This window comes from Hippoglossus hippoglossus, chromosome 12, assembly GCF_009819705.1.
Source record: "Hippoglossus hippoglossus isolate fHipHip1 chromosome 12, fHipHip1.pri, whole genome shotgun sequence".
Classification (NCBI taxonomy): Eukaryota; Metazoa; Chordata; class Actinopteri; order Pleuronectiformes; family Pleuronectidae; genus Hippoglossus; species Hippoglossus hippoglossus.
In genome coordinates this window covers 16,528,796-16,549,809 of record NC_047162.1, presented here as the reverse complement: position 1 = coordinate 16,549,809, position 21,014 = coordinate 16,528,796, and the positions used below count along the sequence as shown (strand labels likewise).

The window sequence follows — 21,014 nt, the reverse complement described above, 5'->3', positions numbered from 1 at the left end:
GTGGCTTCTGAGGTCACGGAGGTCATGTCCCCTTCTTCAGGGGCTCTGCAACATGGTAGGCAAAGCAAGCAACTGCCTGGGGCCCCAGGCTGAGAGAGGGCCCTTGAGAAAGACTGGCAACAAATGTAATTTGTGAGAACCCCTTTATCGGCTATGAACAGGAAACGTCACCATGGTTGGAAAAACCCCAAACGAGGCCCTGTTTTAGTAATTTCAGAGGTTTAGATGAAGACTAGATTGTTTCAATGAAGGAACCTTGGGCCCTTTTACATGGGGCCCCCAAAGTCCCTTGAAACACTCCTGTCCACCTCTTTTCTGGTGGTTTAAGCAGACTCATCTTTAATGAGCTGATTACAGTAATTACAGTTGTAGTTATAATTGATTATAGACCCAATATATATGTATTATTTTAATGACATGCAAGGCAGCAAAGTATATAACCTGCTGTGAGTGTGACAAGTGTGAACTTCTCTCTATGAAACATGCATGTTCCTGCTCGGTGTCATGTTTGATTTCCAAACTCTGAATCAGAGACCTTTGGATGGACGACTGGTATTCTGCTGCCGTTAACCTGATTACGTCTCCCTGGCCTTTGAGCCTGTTGGCATTAACCAGGCCGTAAACCTCAGACAGTAAAGAGTCCTGATAAGAGAGTTCGGGGGCTGAGTCCTCTGTGAGACTTTATGCAGCCTTCAAACAGAAGAAGAAGAGAGGAAAACCAGAATGTCACATCGTAGAGCGAGTACCTCCGCCAAGGCCCAACAGACCCCTCATGGGTTCATTTTAAGAAGTAACACTGTCCGCTGATGTTTTTTCTTCTCATCACACAGTTGCTGATTCTCAGGTTCAGTCGTGTCAGACCCCTGAGGGGAAATGTGACTTTGTGTGTGACTGTGATGACTGCAGCGACGAGCAGAACTGTGGTCAGTACTAAAATGGTTTTCCTTAAATATGTTGCCAGTGAACACTCTCATCTAAACTGAATTATTTAGTGTATGTTATTCTCACTTTGATGCCTGATCTAAAGACAGTTTCATTTTAAAAATGTGATTGTTAATAGTGTTATTTGGTGGACAATTATTATTTGTTCCTCATATTTCAAGGCTACACAGGAAAAGTCTTTGAGTGTGACTTTGAGGACGCAGTCCAGTGTGGATGGACCGACCGCTCCGTCAATGAAGCGTACAGCTGGGGGAGACACCAGAGAGGAGGCATGCTGCTGGACAGCGGGCCGTCCTCTGACTTCACCACCGGGACGGCTACAGGTATTATTTATTTATTTTCACTCAAAGAGGGGAATACATTTCATGCTGTGTCTCAGTTATACCACTAGAGTGCACCAGTGCAATGGCACAGTGGATCCATGAGTGAAGAATTCACAGCATATTAAAAACCAGCAGTGGTTAAATTCATCATATTAGATTGTAACTCATGTCAGGAGGAGATCCTCAGGGTGGTGTGTTACTGGAAGTGTTTCATTTGGATTATGGAAACCATTAAACCCTCTCATTCCATTTGAAGACTTTAAAACATACTGCACAGTTTCTACTTTGTGAAACTACGTGTAATTGTCTATGTTAGCTGACATCGTCTGTTTTCTGTTTTCTGTCATGAAAAGTAATTATGGTTTTAGTGACACTATTTTTGTATGAAGGATTAACTGTAACACACCATAAGGAGCAAATACAGGTTGTGATATAATGTGTTTTTTATGGTGAGTCTGCATCTAGGAGAGTTTTGTTTACTCTTATGTAAGATGAAGAACCAGATATTTGTATAAAACAGAGCTAAAAGAGTCGAAATACAGGACTTATATTCATCAGGTTGACAGAAACATGTGTTTGTATTTGCTGAACGTGCAAATAAGAAATTGTTTCTAAATAATTTTGGCCACATCAGCTTTAAAGATACTAATATGTCGGTGTTGAGTTTAAAGGAGCTGAAAACAATTGGTCAACAAATATATAAACAAATTCAGAAGTGCTGACATTGAATTAAATGAGAATTGAATGAAGCGGGTCCCTGCACTGACCTGTAACGTGAATAACTTGGGATATGTGATTGACGTTTCCCGTCTCACAGGCTGGTTTATGGGAGTGAATGCTGTGAAGTCCGAGTCCCTCAGAACTGCAGTTCTAGTCTCTCCAGAGATGAGACAGTCTTCAACAACCTGTCGTCTCCGTCTCAGATATTTCCTCTGGGACTCAGGTAACAAACATGACTGCAGGTCTTACATTTAAATAGTTCACCGTAGAAACATCACTTCTATCGACAGTATTTTCATTTATTACTGGTGTATTTTTTTGGTTTTACGTTTTGTTCTGAAATAATCTCAAAATAATGATTCTAATTGAACAGATTATGACTCTGTTGTATCTCATAACTCTTCTGTGCTGGTGCTTGTGGTTTTTGTCTGGTTCCCTGTAGGTCACACAGGTCTGGGCTCCACACCGCTGTGGGCGTCCGTCCTTCGCTCGGATTCTTCAGAGGCCACAGTGTGGCGTCCTGAGGCCACCAGTGTCCGCGGCTGGAGGGAGGCGACCATCTTTTTGGGCCGTATTCCCACAAGCTTCCAAATCCGTCTTCACTCACAGCGGTCAGAGGGGCAAAAAGGAGACGTGGCCATCGACCAGCTGGAGTTTCTGGACTGTGCTCTGCCCTGTGAGTCCCGGAAAATATCCCACCAACAATTAATATTAAGAAATGAATCAATTGTCAGTATTTTGATGTTGTTGTTATCTGTCTTTACATCATCAGTGCCATTCCCTGGTAAAGAATGCCCCGCAGGGATGGTGAAGTGTCTGAACGAGGCCTGTGTGGAGCAGCGGCAGGTCTGTGACGGCAGCGACGACTGTGGTGACGGGAGTGATGAGAAGACCTGTGGTGAGAAGTCACATCGTCTGAGTCCCACCAGAGCCTGTGTACTTACCCAGAGATGGATATGACTCACAATGCAAACTAAAATATGTACAAAACTAATAACACACCTCCACAAAGGCCCAACAGCTGCACCAAATTCCACACACCCAGTCCTCTAAACAAACAACTATATACAATAGAAAATATTATAAAAATGTACAAAAATTCACTGTGTGAATGTTTTTATACAGTTAACGTGAGTTGTGTGTGTTGTGTGTCCAGAGGGCTTCCAGCTCTGTGACTTTGAGGCCGGCCTGTGTGATTGGGACCTGAGGACCTTGTCCTCACTGAAATGGGTGCGGACGAATCAGGAGAACATTTCCATCTCGGATCCTCTGAGAGGACCAGGCAGGGATCACTCCAACAACAATGCAGCAGGTAACATTTCCATATATATATATAGAAACTGTGCTGTTCTTCTCTCAATCCTACTATTCCATACTATCATTATTATCATTGCAGGTCACTTCCTATACGTCACTGTCCCCGAGGGTGGTCTCTCAAGGGACTGGGCCGCTTTTCAAAGTCGTCTCCTTGATCCCACCAATAGTTCACATCCTTGCAAGGTGAGAACTTGATTCTTTCCTCTAATCAGAGAGAGTTTTACTCCTCAATTTCAACAAATACACTTCAATTTAACATTTAAATACAAAAACATGTAAAAAAAAAAAGAAGAAATGACTTTTAACAGTTTGAACGTCTATTCTTTAAGCTCAATTCAAATCTTTTTTGACAAGTTTCTGCCGTCTGCCTGCTGTAGATGGTGATGTACACGCACCAGTTTGGGCCGAGGTCTGGCGGTCTGACGGTGCTGGTTGCTGAGAAAAAGATCTACCCTGTGTGGAAGCGAGGCGGAGCCCTGGGTGATGTCTGGGTGAAGGCAGAGGTGGAGATTGTCGCCAGCTTCCCTTTCCAGGTGAGTCCCTCTCCTCAGGTTGTAGCTATAATCACGACGCTGATTGTAGCCTGCACTAAAAACATCTTTACAAATGAGACCTGTCCCTAATAAAGGGGAATAACAGGAAAATCATTAGACATGGTAACATATTGTAATATATTCATTGTTTATAAAACAAATATAATCTGTGAATTTACATCTATGACGACGCATGTAAAGCCTCACAAGCTAAAAATGGAATTTTCTCTCCTTACAGATTTTAATAATGGCAGCAATCAGAGACTTTGCATATGGAGGTATCGCTGTCGACAGCATCACCTTGTCCCCTGAGTGCCGCAGATCATCTGGTAAACCTTGGTCTTAAAAAACCTAAATTCCTAATCAGCAAAGAATCACCCTCTGCAGGATGATAACATACTGTCTCACTTTCTCTCCCCGAACAGGAAACTACACCCTCCCAAAATTCCCAGATTCTCCTGGAGACCCGTGTGCTGAACCCGACAAGATGTGCGATTTTAACCCGGACTGTCCGGGAGCAGAGGATGAGGCCAAATGTGGTGAGTTTCTGTTTTATCCTCCATTACGCTCAGTTATCAACAGGTCTGCACCGGTACAAGGGAGGAAAAGTATTAACTATTTGTTCAGGGCCAGTCAAAGCAGAAATAAAGCATCTTATGTGACATGGTGACAGGTTGAAAATGACAGATTTCTAAAATGTTGAGTATTTGAACCAAGACCAGTAAAAAAGGTGTATGCCCCCCCCCCCCCCCCCCCCCGGGATCAACACCTATTGCTTTGTGTTATCGTGTGATTTGTGTGTTTCGTGTGAGACGTCTCGTGACTGAATGAATCGTGTCTGCAGGGGATTTCTCGACCGCTGGAGGCAGCTCAGGCTGGACTGACTCCAGCATCGGGAGTCAGGGTTGGGTGCTACATCAGAATTCCACATCCAAAGGTGCAGTTTCATTACGTCACTCTCTTCAGTTTGTTCATTTCATTTCAAGTGTTTCAAAAAATGTCTAATTTTATCATCACATTTCCTAGAGGAGTACCTGTATGTGGCCCAGGCCCCCGGCCAGCAGCTGACTGACGCCCAGACTCGCACCCCCCTGCTGGGACCCTCTGGCCCCGCCTGCTCCCTCAGCTTTGATTTTGCTTTAACTGGAAATCCAGATCACATTGGTACGGCTGTTTTATTTTTTTACCACGTCTTCTTACTTCTTCCATTTTCCCCCTGACACACGACTCTGATCCTTTAATACGACTCCGATAACTTGTCTCTGCTGCAGGTGTGCTGTCTGTCAGGGTGATTGACAGCTTGCTGGGCTCGCAGGCTGAAACGTGGGAGTTCGCTGGGAAGACGGGAGCAGGGGAGGGGGCGTGGCAGCATGCCAGCGTAACTGTTGGAGCCAGGAAACATCGCTTCCAGGTCAGGATCGGCCCAATTCAAAAAAAATCTACCCAGATACATTTAGATTTTTTTAACAGATTAATTTGAGTAAATGTACAAAATAAAACCATGGCAACGACTATGTTATGTTAGCATCCTCCTGCTGCTGCTCCCCAGATTTCAACAGTTTTTTAACAGTTTTTTTTAACAGATTTCTTTTCACTGTGTATTTCATTGCATTCATTGCGTTGTGTGTGAAGTCTTTGTATTTTCACGCATTAGTCCTCTGCCATTTGTCTTGTTTTCTCTCGTCCAGCTGGCGTTTGAGGCTCGTGCTGTGAAACTGTGTCCGTGCTCCAAGATTAAAGTGACAAACGTTAGCTTCGTCGACTGTCACGCCGCTTATTTCCCATCTTCTCCAACCGGTGATTCTCATATTCACAGTACTGCACAATCCATATGTTCATATTTTATCTACAAATCTTTGATGGATTCTTCTTTCCTTTTGTTTTTGTCCAGCACTGTCATGTAACTTTGAAGATGGACTGTGTGGATGGTATCAGGACAACAGTGACAACTTTGACTGGACGGTGCACAGCGGGATGGACCACACCATCGGGATCGGTGAGATATATATTCAAAATGAATTGAATAGATTAATTAAAAACTGTGTATGCAACTTTAAAATGTCTTTTCCTGATTCTTTAAATCCCCCTCCCTGTCCCTCTAATGATGTCCAGGTAAAAGCCTCGTCGTGGACATGTGGAATCCTTCTCTGCGCGGTTTGTTCGGACGCTTGGTCTCATTTACGCAGACGCCCGGTCAAACAGAATACTGCCTGTCCTTCTTCTACAAACTGTACGGACCCAACACAGGTGAGGATGTGACTGTTATTGATAATAAAACATCCTTATCTTTGATCTTGTATTTGTGCTTTTCATCACAAACCGATTGAGAATGTTTTTACACCATCCTCCCCCCCTCTCACTGATTCCGTCCAGGTGCTCTGAATGTAAAGCTGCTGGATGACCACGGGTATGAAACCATCCTCTGGACCCGCAGCGGAGCTCACGGCAACACGTGGCACGAAGGACAATGTCCGGTACCGCACCAACTCACGAGCTTCCGGGTATGGACTAAATTCACTCTGCAATTATTCATCAGCGTCTCAAACATCACAAAACGTGCAATTTAAAAAAAAGGAAAGATAAAGACAGATTGTTCCATTTAATTTCACTGCTTTGCAATCTTTCTTCTACCCACAGCTGATGTTTGAAGCCATTCGCTCCGGCTTTGACGGGCAGGTGGCCATCGACGATGTGGCGTTTGTGGCTCGTCCGTGCTCTGTGCCCAGGATGTGTTCCTTCGAAGGCCAGCGCTGCGGGTACAGCAGCTCGGGTAAAGTTCAGTGGCTCCACCGCAGCGGAAGCACCGCCACGATGGGCGGACCCAAAACTGACCACACTCTGGAGACCGACCTCGGTGAGAGAAGATGGGATCAAACCACACTGAGGTTTTAATGTGTGGGAAGGAAGCTGATTAAAGTCAAACTGTGCTTCTCAGGTTTCTACATGATGGTGAACACCAGAGCCGACATTCTTCCCTCGGGCGGCACGGCGGTCCTCACCTCCCCCGTTCGTCAAGGAGCCACCAGGACTGAGTGTGTGCACTTCTGGTACCACATGGGGGGAGCGTATCCTGGTGAGGCCCCTCCACACACACACACTCACACAAAACACACACACAAGGCCAAACAACACCATTTAACTGTGTGAACTTTGCAGGTTCTCTGACGGTGTACATGAAGCCGGCGAAGGGAGAGAGGGTGGAGATCTTCTCCAACCGTCTGAATCAAGGTGACGTCTGGCGCCATGGCAACGGCAACATCTCCAGCACCCTTGTGGACTGGCAGGTACAAGGGAGGAGGGAGGAGGGAGGAGGGGGGAGTGATGGAAATGTAGATGAATGGAAAAATTTAGTAATATGTTGATTGGATAAAGTTATCGACATTTTATTTTTAAATTCTTTAACATTTTATTATAACCTTGTTTATATTATATTTATTGGAAAACTATTGTTATGGTGATCAACCAGGCTGTGTCTGTCCCAACTGACATTCATTGTCTATTTTAAAGTTTTTAAGTCCATTAAAAACCAGGACATGTTTTGTGTGTAGTTCGAACTGACAGTGTGGTGATCTTTGTTCTGCAGTTGGAGTTCGAGGTGATCGGAGCTGGAGGCAGAGACACCCACGTTGCAGTCGATGACATCTTCATTTCAGCGTACCCGTGTGACAATAAAGGTTTGTATCAACGGGACTGATCAGAATTATGGGCCAGAACTCAACCGGCTTTTCAGAGTAATGTGCTGGTTCAACAAGAGAATCAATCTGGTGCGATTTCAAACCAGCCACAAAGAAAACATTCCAGCCACAAACTTAAAGCTCTGCATTTTTATACACAGTCTATGCTTCACATGTTGGATACTGAGACCACATCGAATTAAAAGAATACACAATGCAAAGTATAACGACATGATTCAAAGACGTTAAACAACATTTAAAAAAGGTATATATTTTTTAAAGCTTTCTAATTTAAAAATAATCAGTGCACGGGGGTGTCCTCTTTGTGATAGTGTCTTACTCTTGGTGTTTTCAATATGTCAGGTTCTAGGTGCAGTCTGGAGAGAGGGATGTGCAGCTGGAGCAACACGCACAACATTAAAGTGGACAAACTGGACTGGGAGCTGACGAGTCATGAGACGGAGAAGCACTACTCCACCCCGACTGAAGATCACACTCTGGGCACAGAGAGAGGTGAAGCAGAGAAACAAACTTCTGTGTTCCGGTCGTTGTTAGTTAATCCAATAACATGTAGTAAACATGCACTGAAGTGTAAAATAGACCTCCTTCCCTTTCTTCTTTCCGCCAGGTCACTTCCTGTTCTTTCCAAGCAGCGATCGGACGGCAACCAATCAAAATGCTCAGCTGCTGAGCCCTCACCTGCCCCCGACCAAGGGCACCTGCCTGAAATTCTGGATTTACAAACCTTTCTCATGTAAAGATCAAAGTTCTACCATCCCACCATTACTGGTTGGGACAGTACAGTTATCAATAAACCTTCAAGGTGTTGTCTGGATGTGCGTGATTTACTCTAAATGTGTTGTTTTGTAGCGGACAACCAGCTGAGGGTGTCGAGGATGACTGAGGGTCTTCTGACTGAGCTGCTGGTGGTGAACGAAGTGGGAGGACTGTGGAAACGCTTTGACATAAACATCATGTCTACTGAGGAATACCAGGTCAGACTCTCACACTTAATACACTGCATCATATGAAGAAAGTGGCTATAACACGTTTCTAACACGCGACAGACAGTATCACGTGTAGAAAAGAGTTCCTCTGCAGGAAATGGCTTTAGTTTTCTCCACAGCACAAGAAATGATCAATTCATTCCTGTTTCTGTTGTTAACAGATTGTGTTTGAAGGAATCAAAGGCACTTTAGGCTTCATCGCTCTGGATGACATTGAATACACCATCGGGATCAACTGTGCTAAAACAAATTCAGACACGTGTAAGTGCTCCCATCCAAACAAAAATGTGTGGTATGCTCAATTTGTCAATTACCAGGACTTTTTAACTGCCTTAACGTGCAAAACCAGATTCTCTGCCTTTCAACTGAGATTATAACCATCATTTAAACATGTTCCCATTGTCCTCACCCCGCTGTCTAGTAGAACCAGAAACTGATAGTTGTCCACCTCCCCTGCAGCCTCACCAAAACAAGACAACGCAGGAGGGATGGCAGCCTCCGTCATCGTGCTCCTGCTGATGATCGGCACTCTGATCGCAATGCTGGTTTACTGCCTGCGAACTCGCCAGAAGTTTGAGGCTGCATCCCATCAATCCTCATCTTCCACAGGCGGTGCTGGTTTCAGAAATGACACATATGAACCAGACCTCACAGTGAGTTCACTCAAGAAATTACTCAAGTGAAAACAAAGGCTATCGGTCTTGAAAGCGTTTGGTAGTGAAACTCTCAGTCCACAGACGAAGCACACAGAGAATATCAGGGTAGATAAGAGGAAGATTAACTCAGAACATTGACAAGAAGAAAGATAAAATATCATGAATTATCTATTTGTTTCACATGAATGAACTTATGACCTGGATCATCATGTGTTTATTTTAGGAAGACCGTGTGATAGTATCATCTTTTCCAAACCATCCAATGGCCGCTGGGTTCAATAACGTCACTGTGAGCATATTATACCCTCTTATCATGATTAATGATTAACTGTTATCTTTTTGTCACCGTTGACTCTTGTCCTGTTGTGTTTCTGCAGTTCTCTGCTGATGACAGAGAGACGGAGGTGGCATAAGGCAGGTGAGGAGGTCGTCCTGCCACCCAAAGGTGGCTTCGTGAAAATGAGGCGATATCACAGCAGAAGAACTGCTTGTGTCGCCCTTACATGACACACACACACACACACGCACACACACACACACACACACACACACACACACACACACACACACACACACACACACACACACACACACACACTCGAGGCTCGCAGCTCTCCGCCTGTCGACGGACAGACGGAGGTCAGCACGAGGACTTCAGATGTGTTGTGGATGGAAATTTGTTTTAAATTTCTTTAAAATCGAGATTGGCCGTAACCCATGATGGCAGATATGACGTGTAAGGAGGTCCAGGTTAAATGCAACATGTCTGAATCATGTTGGTCTGGTTTCTGAAGAATTTAGCAGGTTGAGCTCCTTTCTCGTGCCTAAAGTGACGTGTCAGTCAATTCGCTGCAGATTTTCTACTCAGCCTGTGAAACCAGTTGTATCGTGTTTTCTGTGGCTCTGGAGATTCTCTGTCAAAGGAAACTAGCTGATTCATCACCCAGAAATCTCAGCTTTACAAGAGAAAGCCTGAACTTCAGGTAGAGCGTTCAAAAGGTTTCAGTTTACACGGCAGCGAGAATCTAATGAAAGACTTGATCAAGTTGTGTTATGGGAGGAGACCTTGTCTTGCACTTTCATAGAAGGACAAAGCTGAGTCAGTGATGTGTCCCTTTACAGAGGAAGGAGACAGAAAAGATGGACGATAAAGAGACAGTTAAAAACTAGTGGAAAGTTTAAAAAAGTTAAGAGAGGAAGAAGAAGTGTTTGGAAGAAGACTGTTGTACGGTTGCGCTATATTTGCTGTGAAACATGAGATAATTGATCAGTAATGATGAATAAATAAAAGTTGAGCACTGAAACACTGATGTCAGTATTTTTTTTTTTTGGTCTTTAGGAGAAATAAAATGTGTCGTGATCATAATTCTTCACTTTTTTCTTGGTATTTTATGGGTGGCTTAAAATAACATTTCTAATGTTTTTTTGCTAGAACTTAAAGCAGAAAATTATCAGTCAAGAAAAAGAGACTAAGAACTTTAACTATAACTAATTCAATATTTAATTGAAAACATTGTCTAGTTGCATCTTCTCCACTTTAAAGATTTATTGTTTTTCTATAATCTTTTTTAGTCACTGATGAGGCAGAACGGTGCAGCATCTATATCCTATATTGTATTCACTATATATTTTAGAGCATATCATGTATAAATCAGTTAATTGTTGATATCATTTTCTCGTTCATTTTCAATGGATGGATGTTCTAATAATAATAATATTAAAGGGGGTCCTGCATGCTCTTAATGTGAAGCTCCCTGCGTGGCTCTGATTGGCTCAATTTATGTTTCGGATGAGCTGGTGACGACATCCTCCCCCTAGCAACGGTTGCGTCTCTACGGCAACATCATCTGATGTCCCCTCGCCGCTGTTGCCACCGTGGCTCTCATCTGTTGCCAGTGAGACGGAGAGAAATGATTGCGGAGGAAGCTGCGGTGTCGCGGGTGGAGTGAGGGAGACCACCGCAGCAGGAGCAGCAGCAGCAGCAGCAGCAGCAGCAGCAGCAGCCTGTGACTTGCGATGCCTGAAAGTTTGAGTGGAAACAGGGCAGCTCCTCCTCTTCCTCCTCCTCCTCTTCCTCAGCATTAAGGAGCCTCTCTCATCTGCACCGTTTTGTTTTCCTGAATGGATCCCGCCGTGCTCATCTTCCTCTTGTACGTGATGATCGCGCACGAGCTGGTCTGCGGCTGGATGCAGCACCGGAGGCAGGGCTGCAAGCCCCGGAAACAGGCTGCAGGACCTCTGCTGTGCTCAAGGTGTGCGTGTGCATGTGTGTATCTGTGTGTGTGTGTGTGTGTGCGTCTGATGGGCTGGGGTATAGGTATTATTAACTATGTGGAGACCTTAAACAGTCCACACACTACAGGGACATGTCCCCCTTATGTGGACATGAATAATTCAATTGTGAGGTGAAGACATTTTTAAAGGTTAGGGTTAAGGTGTTTTAAAGGTTCAGTGTGTAGAATTTAGTGACACCTAGTGGTGAAGTTGCATGTTGCAGCTGAATACCCCTAACCTCACCCTCCTCTTCCAAACATGAAGGAGAACCTGTGGAAACCTTCAGTTGTCATAAAAACTCAAAAGGTGTTTAGTTTGTCCTGTCTGAGCTACTGTAAAAAACATGGCGGCCTCCGTAGAGAGGACCTGCTCCAGAGGTAAATATAAAGTATTTAAACAAAAAGGGCCCATTCTAGGGTAAAGAAAACAACATTTCGTACAATTAAGATGAAACACACGAGTGAAAACATCACTAGGATTATTTTATATTCAATTTCTGCCAGTAGATCCTTTTCACCTGAATCGTACACACTGAACCTTTAAGGTGCATCCACTTCTTATGGGGACTTGTCTTAGAGTCTTAAATCAATAAAGAAAGACATTTTTGAAGGTTTGAGTTAAGGTGTCTTCAGAATGAGGCGTGTGGAGCATAGACTGTCTAGAAAAATGAACGACGAGTCTCCACCACCGAAACGGAGCCAAAATATCATATCTTGCACTCAGCCTCAGCGAATTAGCCTCTGGGGACAACAGTCGATATTTTGGGGCTTCTGGTAAAGACAGTGGATATTCAGGACAAAACTCAGTCTTCCATTGGCCGTACACTGTTTACATTCCAACTCGTTTCATTTAACAGAGGAGTTGAACGTTTCTTTACACACATGATTATTCAGTCTTTGCTTTTCCTTTTTTTAAACAACCTGTGCTTCCTCCTCAGTTCCCAGGTGTGTCAGGGAGCCCGGAGGGCGAGCAGCCAGTCGGTCAGGACCGACAGCGGCGGGAGAGACACGAGGAAGAGCTGCCGCATTGTGAGAAAAGCCTAACGAAGAGAGCTGCCAGACATATGAGGATAATTGTCGAAGACCTTTGTGTTTGAACTTGTGTGACAGTCTGATCCAGATCAACTCGCCTTGCAAGTTTATGGCACATTTGGCAATTGAACAATTACTGTGGATATTTGTGTAACATCAACCATTTGACATTTTCACCACATGGACTTTTAGGCCAAAAATGCAGCATTTTTACTTAGACAAATGTTTTATTGCTGAATTCCCTTTGTCTTTGTTTGAGGTAATTGACGACTTAATGTGAGTTATCATGAGCATCTTGGATACTTGTTATTGGTCTGTGATTCACCATAGAACCACCATGTGCAGTGTAAAGTCAGGGATTGTTTGACATGTTTTTCCTCCTGTTCTCTGTCTCTCAGTGAAGTAAACTATTAAATAAAGAGGCAATAAAAAAAAAATCTTTCTTACTTTGTTCACTCAATCAATCAAATCAGGCTTTAACAAGGTGTTAGGAACGTTTTCATCGTCTCTCTGTCCCAGAGCCAGAATCACATTTCAGAGGCAGTTCTGGAAGAGTTTTTGTTTTGACTTTGACTAGCGTGGTATGAAAGTCACAAGTTGCTCCGAGCAACAACAAGAAATATTGGCAACAAAAGATGTTGAAGGGGGAAAATAACCACTGTAAAAAGTCAGGTTTGTAATATCAAGCAGGGTAATAAGGGAAAAACTAAATGGTAATTCATCCCTATTACTGGCTGGAACCAGCGCAGTGCCCGTTCTTAACCTGCCTGTTTGTTTGTCCTGTGGTGATGCCGGTTGCCGTTTTGCTTTCTGAAAGTGATCTTCAGTGATTGACTGTAAAAGCCGGCTGCGGGAGTCAGTCTGCAGAACCTGAAATGTTTTGTTTCCTGTAGTTGACCTCACGTGAACAGCTGTTATACCGCTATTTGTATTTGTTGTCTGGGTGTTGGGAACAATGTGGCGTGTCTTATGAACGTTATCTCACTTAGATGACGATCAGTGGAATCCTGCACTGCAGGGAAAAACAAAACCACATGCACTGAAAGTATGTTGTGCATCGAGTTGGTTTTGTTTTGATGATATATTAAGATGTCCTGATGGGAAGGTTACCTCCAAGCATAAACAGGAAGTTATGGACTGCTGCCGCTCGCATGATCAGTGAAACACACCTTTACCAAAAATAGAATTCATTCCCTGGATAAGTGAAAAGTTTGACTAACTGGTGGAACTGCAGTAAAGGTAATATATGAAAGAGAAATCCATGCGTCCATCATCTGCTTCTCCTGCGTGGGTCACAGGGGGAGCTGGAGCCAATCCCAGCGGACAATGGGCGAGAGGTGGGGAGCACCCTGGACAGGTCGCCAGCATATCATCAATCAAATCAATCAAATTGTATAACCCATATTCACAAATTCCAAAATGTCTCATAGGGTTTAACATGGTGCGACATCCTCTGCCTGCATCACAACGCAAACAAACAACCTACGACTCCCACATTCACACCTAGAGTCGATTTAGAGTCTCTAATCCACTTGACCCCAATCTGCAAGCTGGGATTCAAACCAGGAACCTTTTTTGCTCTGATGTGACCACACCACCATGCCAGAGAAGAAATAATGATCCATAAATTTCTTGAAAACCAGTTATTCTTTACACTTTGTAAGTCGGTTCCTTCGAGGTCCTGGAGGCCCTGGAGCGTACTCTCTCATGTGTATCTAGCTGGCTCCGCGCATCACACACTTTTAAACACACCATCCCAGCGTCCCATGTGAACTGTCCTGTTTCTCTAGGAGCTGTTGAATTTCCGCACTCCTGGCTGATCTCAGGACGACTGACCCGACGGAAAACTCATCTCTAATTGTGTTTAAGAAGCTGCGAGACTCTCGGCTCAGCAAATGGCAGACGCTATCAGCAGATGGATTCTCCGGCACAGGTGGGCGCTCATTACCATTTCTCGTGGGAGTTTACTGTTGCTTCAGTGCAGTCAATTCATTGACTCATTGTTTTTATTATGAAAGTGGCGAACGGGTTACAAATAATATTAAAGATTTAAGTGTTTTATAAGTGCTGATAATGTAAACAGCATGGATGATTATAATAATAATAATTATAATAATAATAATTACAGTAATACATTTTATTTCACGGTACCTTCATAGACACCTTATATCGTAAAGAAATAAATAATTCAGGTTAAAAGCATTAAAATTAGATTAGGAGGTATAAACACCGTTCAAATCTTTTTTGTCAGATGTTTCAAACATTATCACAGCTGCTCTTACTCAGCATGAACGATCAGACCATTCTATAATAATCACTTTATTTATACAGCACCTTTTTAAAAAGTAAAGTTTACAAAGTGCTAGGACAGACAAAGCAGAAACAGGACACTCAGGGGTAAACTGCAAAAAATGTATTCACACTGATGACAATTAATGACTAAGAGCAATAAGAAGACAGCGTCATGTAAAAGCAAATAAATGCAAATAAACATAAGCATTGAAACGTAATACAATATAAAAAAGACAACATCAAATAAAGTCAGGTCTGTAAAAGTGGTTTTCATGAAGTGATATAAAAAAGAAGTGACTCGATCTGTATTAATTTTATCGGATGACGTGTCTTTATGCAATGGAAACAAATGAAGCGGAGGAGGAGACCTGCAGTTAAAGGTGCAGCTGTCCAGTTAAATACCACAAACTGGTTCAGGTAGAACACACACAAGAAGCTGCCTTGGTAGATACTAACACCTGAAGTCACCTGCTACGCCGTAAGTCAGAATATATTATGTTATGAATATATTATATATATATATTATTTTTAGATTTATTTGTTTAACAAAACTGTGCAATCTTAATATCTTAATTTGTTTTTGTTGTTCCTTATATTTTGACATTTTATAAATGTTTTCATTCTCAGGTTTCAGGTCACACTGTAAGTTATTTATTTAATTAGAAAACGTTTATATGTTGCCGAAAGAAAATGAAAGAAAACTAAGCAAAGACTTTGTGTATATATAAAAGTTATATAAAAGTTCTTTATGCATTGGATTTGTTGAGCAATAAAATTATAATATAATGGTAAAATCCATGGTCATTCATGAACCAGAAATCAAATCAGTTGCCTGTTTTTCTCATTCTTATTACAGTCATTGCAGGAATAATGCTACAGATTTGTGTCAGTAGTAAAAGAGAACAACATGAACAGTTTCATTCATTCAGTTTGTTTGTTTTTTTCTTTGCTTCTTTTGAACATTCCCTGTGAATACTCTCATAAATCCAGCTGAGATGAACTAAATAAGTTAATAAGTGAAATTCAGAATCAACCTTAATAAGCTGTGGACTTTGTGTGAAGGAGTGAAGAATTATTTTCATATTCTTGTGAAAACCTTGCACAGGTTGTGTGAGGAGGAAGAGGAAGTAAAGAACAAAAAGGAAAATGTTGGTCCACTGAACCTTAAAGGACAAATGAAAACATAAACAACGACACTTAACGTCTGTATTGTTTTCTCTGTCTGAAGGAGAACATGGCATCGTTGTCACTCAGCTCTCGCCTCAACAAGAGCCTGCGTCAGCAGTACCTGAACCTGTCGCAGGAAGGGAAGTGCCAGGTCACCTACATCTGGATCGACGGCAAAGGAGAAGAAGTTCGTGGCAAAACCCGAACCCTGGACACTGAGCCGAAAGGCATAGAGGGTAAGTGGCCTACTTACTTGGTGATTTATTAGTTATCTCAACATTTAATCAGAAGGCCCACATTTTTAAATTCAATGAAAGATCTTTAACCTAACATGGAATAATTAAAAAGGTAAAACCATTAAATTGGATCGCTTAGTCTGCCCTTACATTCAGCTTGTGAGGAATTATTAAGCAAGTTATCAAATAGAAACCTTGTGGACAGGGAGTACCACAGCACACCTTCATTGTACACGGCACACATGTGTGTACATCCTGTTGACATAACAGGTTTAGCTGGAGAACAAACATTTGCTACTGCTGTAATTCCTTTGTTCGAACACAGAGGGACTCGCCACTCGCTGATATACAATTTCTAAATCATTCTGTCACTCAAACTCGTAAACACGCTGACAATATTCAAAGACTGGATGAAAATAAATCGGAGGTATGTTGGCGGGTGCAACAAACATAACAAAGGAGGGTGGTTGCTGCCGCAGGCCGGACAGGAGAGAGCGTGAGACTGCTTCATGGGCAGGTATGAGATGATGACATTCCCAAAATGAGGTGTGATCGGACACATTGTTGTCAGTGCATTGCTTTGATCAGGACGTGGAAAGAAATTTGATCAATGGAAACTTTGTCTGCAGTCAGTTGTTTAAGGGCACGTTGTCAAAATACCATTGTGTTTGTATTGGAAGGTGCACGAGGTACAAGCTGGTTGTTTGCCAAGTTCAATCTCTTCAACTTAATTGCAAATCTGCATGACCTTGCTGAACCTAGCGTCTGATGCAGTTAAACTACAAAGAGAGCTTTAAATATGTCTGAATGGATAAAGTCTGTGGTCTTATGAGCTACAGAATGGTGAAAAACCAGGTCTGAATTTGCAAGAGAAGCTTTTTGTCCTAATATTTTGGGTTAAATCGTCTTCTCAGAAATCCCTGAATGGAACTTCGATGGCTCGAGCACGTACCAATCCGAAGGCTCCAACAGCGACATGTACCTCAAGCCCGTCTGCATGTTCCGGGACCCGTTCACCCTCGACCCCAACAAACTGGTGCTCTGTGAAGTCTTCAAATACAACCGCTTGCCTGCAGGTACTTTCTTTTTTATAACATAATTTACTGGTTCTCGCTCAGTTTGCTCAGGATAAAACAAGCTCTCTTGGTTTTTTTTGTACCTTTGCTCTCTAGAAACTAACTATCGGACTAGCTGCGAAAAGGTGATGCAGAAGGTCGAGAAGCACTGCATCTGGTTTGGCATGGAGCAGGAGTACACGCTGTTAGGAATAGATAGACATCCCTTCAGTTGGCCCGCACAGGGATACCCACTACCCCAGGGTGAGTGACCTCCTCTTTGGAACATGGGTATTATAAACTGTAATAATCTCTGGCCCTTGATCAAGATAAACAGCTGCAGAGCCACGAGAACAATATGATTTTGCCACATTTATAACTACAGACTTGATCGAATATTAGCGTGGAAAGCTCGTATGACAAATATAATATATTTATTCATTTATTCGGTCATTTATGCTTTAATTTTCACTTTCCACCTTGTTCCCCACGTTAAGGCCCTTACTACTGTGGCGTGGGGGCAAACAACGCGTATGGACGAGACATCGTGGAGTGTCACTACAAGGCCTGCCTCTACGCAGGGATCAAAATCTACGGCACCAATGCTGAAGTTATGCCATCTCAGGTAAGTGTCAACATTATTCTAATACACAGGAGACTGTTCATATTGGCGTGATTATCCTCCAAAGCTTTACACTTCCCCTCCAATGTTCCCTTATTGACTATGTTGCATCTTCTGACTTCAGTGGGAGTACCAGGTGGGGCCCTGTGAGGGCATTGCGATGGGCGACCACCTGTGGGTCTCACGCTATCTGCTGCACCGCGTGTGCGAAGACTTTGGGGTTATCGCAACTCTGGACCCCAAACCAATGACGGGCAACTGGAACGGCGCCGGTTGCCACACGAACGTCAGCACCAAGGAGATGAGGGAAGAGGGGGGACTGGAGTGAGTAAAACTTAAAACTTGCTCTGACAGTAACCCAATCATGCATCAGTACTCTAGTAATTTTGAGTATTTATTCTTTCAGAAATGTCATTTTTAGTTATTCAAGATTATTTGTATTAATGTTGTGGTCACTCATAGTTTTTTACATCTTTACTTGTGTCCCTATTTTGACTGTATGTGTATTTGCAGTCACAGAAACAGAGCAACAGACACCAGCTTATCAAACTAACTTTATTTCAAAAATACAACTCGTTTTTTTTATTCTTTATCAGAGGTTCTTTCACTGTGCACTAGTTAAAGTTTCAACATTGTTTCCAAAACCTGTCTCTGCTGCCCCCAAGTGCTGAGATTGTCAGGTTTTTCATTCACAGGACAAATGTGGCAGGACGCAGCCACCATATAACTGCAGGTTTATATATTTGAAAACTACATTGGCACTCAGTAGAGCACCAAGGCCCCACAGTGTTTGAAACCACATTCAAATTCACTGGATCCAGATTTTTATTCGATTAAATAGCATAAAAATCAGTCACCTCAATGGGCCTGATTTATTTTTAATCATGATCCATGAACCATTCCCTGAGAATTAAATCTCCACCAAAATCGAATGGGTGCTTCATTGGGTCCCGTCCCACCCCGCCTCGAAGTTTCATGAAAATACGTTGAGTAGTTTTTGCATAATCCTGCGAACATTCAAACTATTTGTCCACACATTCATCTTTTCTGTTTCCCTGCTGACAGATACATCGAGAAGGCCATCGCCAAACTAGAAAAGAGGCACAAGGAGCACATCAGCGTGTACGACCCTCGTGGAGGCCAGGACAACATGAGACGTCTCACGGGTCACCACGAAACCTCCAGCATCGAAGACTTCTCTGCCGGGGTGGCCAACCGCAGTGCCAGCATCCGCATCCCTCGCCAGGTGGGCGAAGAGAAGAAAGGCTACTTCGAAGACCGCCGCCCTGCATCCAACTGCGACCCGTACGTTGTGACAAAGGCCATCGTGTGCACCTGCCTGCTGGATTTAGACGTGCAGGGCAGTGGGGTGGAGATAAATGTGAGTTCACCTGAGATGGAGTCCTGAAAGGCTCGTAGGAAAGTAAATGAAGACATGCACACTTAGTGGTCAGTGTATTTATTGAAGTATAGATGTGAATGTGAACAGAGAGTCACAACTCCAGTACTGTAGCTGTACTTAGAATAGAGGAAATGAATGTTCTGCACTGCAGCTTTATTGATGGATGTGTTGTTGTTCTGTACCTGTCTCTGCTCTTTCTGGCTTTCTTTGCAGTAGACTAAATGACAACAAACGTCAAAATATAAATTAACCAATAAATCAATATAAGCTAACTATTGTCATTATTGTCTTCTACGTTTAAGTGTTCAGGTTTTCAAGTGTGTGACGGTGTTTTCTGCAAGTTTTTTTAATCTTATCATTTATATTGTTCGGTCTTTATTGTCACATTACAAAGTGACCCCCGAATATAAGTTACAGAATATATACAGAATACATTGATGTTGAGAAAGTTATCGTACTTATATTACATCTATTTGTTCATCGCATCTATAAGATGATTCTCGGTTACATTTTTAGAAAACTATCCTTTATGATACACTAAAAGAGCGGTTGAGGATGTAGAGCGGGTTGTCCAATAACCAGAAGTTCAGTGGTTTGATCCCCGGGCTCCTCCATTCCATGTGTCCTTGTGCAAGATGTGTAATGGAGACACAAATTGCACACACTAGATTTTTTCACCAAGATCTCACAATGTCTATTCCTTGACATGAATCCGAATCAAATTTAAAGGGCTCTTCCTTGAATCCTGCCCCTTCTGTCCACCAGGTTTTGTGATAATCCATCCTGCAGTTATTCTTTAATTCTGCAAAACTAACAGACAAGTAGATTTCCTTATTTTCTTTTCCATATTTCTACTATAGGAACTTGTTGTGTAGGATTGTTCGGCCTCGGTGGAGGTATGAGCTCTACTGAGTGACACTCTAGTTACAGATGTGACTGACATCTGTCAGTTGTCCATCAGGTGGAGCCACACATTCAGTTCTCATCTCACTACATCAGTTCAACATGTGCAGTTCACCCGTCAGACCTGACAGGAGGTCAGAGCAACAAAAAAAGATGGAGCAGAAAAGACATGAATGAGGCCGTGACGTCATTACACTCTCATCACTGGCACGGGTTCACCGCAGCCTGATGCTCGCCGTACTTGACATATGGCGTCCGCGTCGTTATCCTCTTACTTCCTGACATATGATCCTCCCTCGCATTCAGCCTGGCAGTGTCAAAGTGACTCATCACCCAAACTGTTTGACAGGAGGCTTTGAAACATGACCAAACAAAACAAAAAAAAAGATTCTATAGACCGGATCAGATGCCACAGCATTCCAGATCTCCATGGATACAGGCAGTAGCTTGGCAACCGTGGTGTTTGTCTGTCGTCATGGAAACATACGTCTCAGAGCTTTTTTAGCAGCCTGGTGAGAGGATGACAAAAAGAGAGGAAAAGATAAATATCTGTCTTTTCTGGTAAATGCAACATTTTAAAGCCCCACAGTGAAAACTACGAGTGAAGGAAATATGATTAAATATATTTTCTCTTTGAGTTTTTAATGCACCACAACCAAAACTTTCACATCTGCTTCAGCCAGTGACGATGCACGTTCGAGTACAGAAATTGACAGGAAGTGCTGTTGGCCACAGGAAGTGACCATAGAGATGGGAAGTGGTTGAGGGCGCGTGACTTACTGTCAAACTGTATTGTTGTGGTGTGAGTTTGATCTCGGCTGGAAAATGCAAACTCAAATTAGTCCCCTTCAGATTGTGGT

General features: G+C 42.9%; 2 protein-coding genes across 3 annotated transcripts; both read left to right on the top strand.

Annotated features, from left to right (window-relative positions):
• Window positions 1-52: 52 nt before the first annotated feature.
• mamdc4 (MAM domain containing 4) lies at window positions 53-9,745 on the top strand. The gene is made up of 29 exons (XM_034603179.1): window positions 53-125; window positions 831-923; window positions 1,104-1,265; window positions 2,083-2,208; window positions 2,428-2,661; window positions 2,758-2,883; window positions 3,142-3,297; window positions 3,382-3,485; window positions 3,680-3,835; window positions 4,074-4,164; window positions 4,261-4,374; window positions 4,680-4,772; window positions 4,862-4,999; window positions 5,107-5,246; window positions 5,524-5,632; window positions 5,727-5,831; window positions 5,948-6,082; window positions 6,209-6,336; window positions 6,473-6,689; window positions 6,771-6,908; window positions 6,992-7,119; window positions 7,419-7,509; window positions 7,873-8,022; window positions 8,138-8,263; window positions 8,380-8,504; window positions 8,678-8,777; window positions 8,976-9,169; window positions 9,396-9,461; window positions 9,550-9,745. The coding sequence occupies exons 1-29, from the start codon at window positions 53-55 to the stop codon at window positions 9,583-9,585; spliced, it is 3,654 nt and encodes a 1,217-aa protein (XP_034459070.1). The 3' UTR covers window positions 9,586-9,745.
• Window positions 9,746-15,155: 5,410 nt separating this feature from the next.
• On the top strand, window positions 15,156-19,266 carry LOC117771663 (glutamine synthetase-like). 2 transcript variants are annotated; one of them, XM_034602311.1, is made up of 7 exons: window positions 15,156-15,257; window positions 15,998-16,172; window positions 17,087-17,248; window positions 17,345-17,491; window positions 17,725-17,852; window positions 17,974-18,173; window positions 18,915-19,266. In XM_034602311.1, the coding sequence occupies exons 2-7, from the start codon at window positions 16,004-16,006 to the stop codon at window positions 19,255-19,257; spliced, it is 1,149 nt and encodes a 382-aa protein (XP_034458202.1). In that variant the 5' UTR covers window positions 15,156-15,257; window positions 15,998-16,003; the 3' UTR covers window positions 19,258-19,266. The 2 variants fall into 2 exon arrangements, with proteins under 2 accessions (XP_034458202.1, XP_034458203.1); XM_034602312.1 differs by having other exon boundaries at window positions 15,180-15,247.
• The last annotated feature ends 1,748 nt before the right edge of the window (window positions 19,267-21,014 follow it).

Coding starts and splice junctions, on each gene's coding strand:
- LOC117771663 (XM_034602311.1), top strand. CDS start 16,004: ATGGCATCGTTGTCACTCAGCTCTCGCCTCAACAAGAGCCTGCGTCAG. Junction 16,173..17,086: donor TGAGCCGAAAGGCATAGAGG/GTAAGTGGCCTA, acceptor TCGTCTTCTCAG/AAATCCCTGAATGGAACTTC. Junction 18,174..18,914: donor AGGGAAGAGGGGGGACTGGA/GTGAGTAAAACT, acceptor CCCTGCTGACAG/ATACATCGAGAAGGCCATCG.
- mamdc4 (XM_034603179.1), top strand. CDS start 53: ATGGTAGGCAAAGCAAGCAACTGCCTGGGGCCCCAGGCTGAGAGAGGG. Junction 2,662..2,757: donor TCTGGACTGTGCTCTGCCCT/GTGAGTCCCGGA, acceptor TTACATCATCAG/TGCCATTCCCTGGTAAAGAA. Junction 5,247..5,523: donor CCAGGAAACATCGCTTCCAG/GTCAGGATCGGC, acceptor TCTCTCGTCCAG/CTGGCGTTTGAGGCTCGTGC.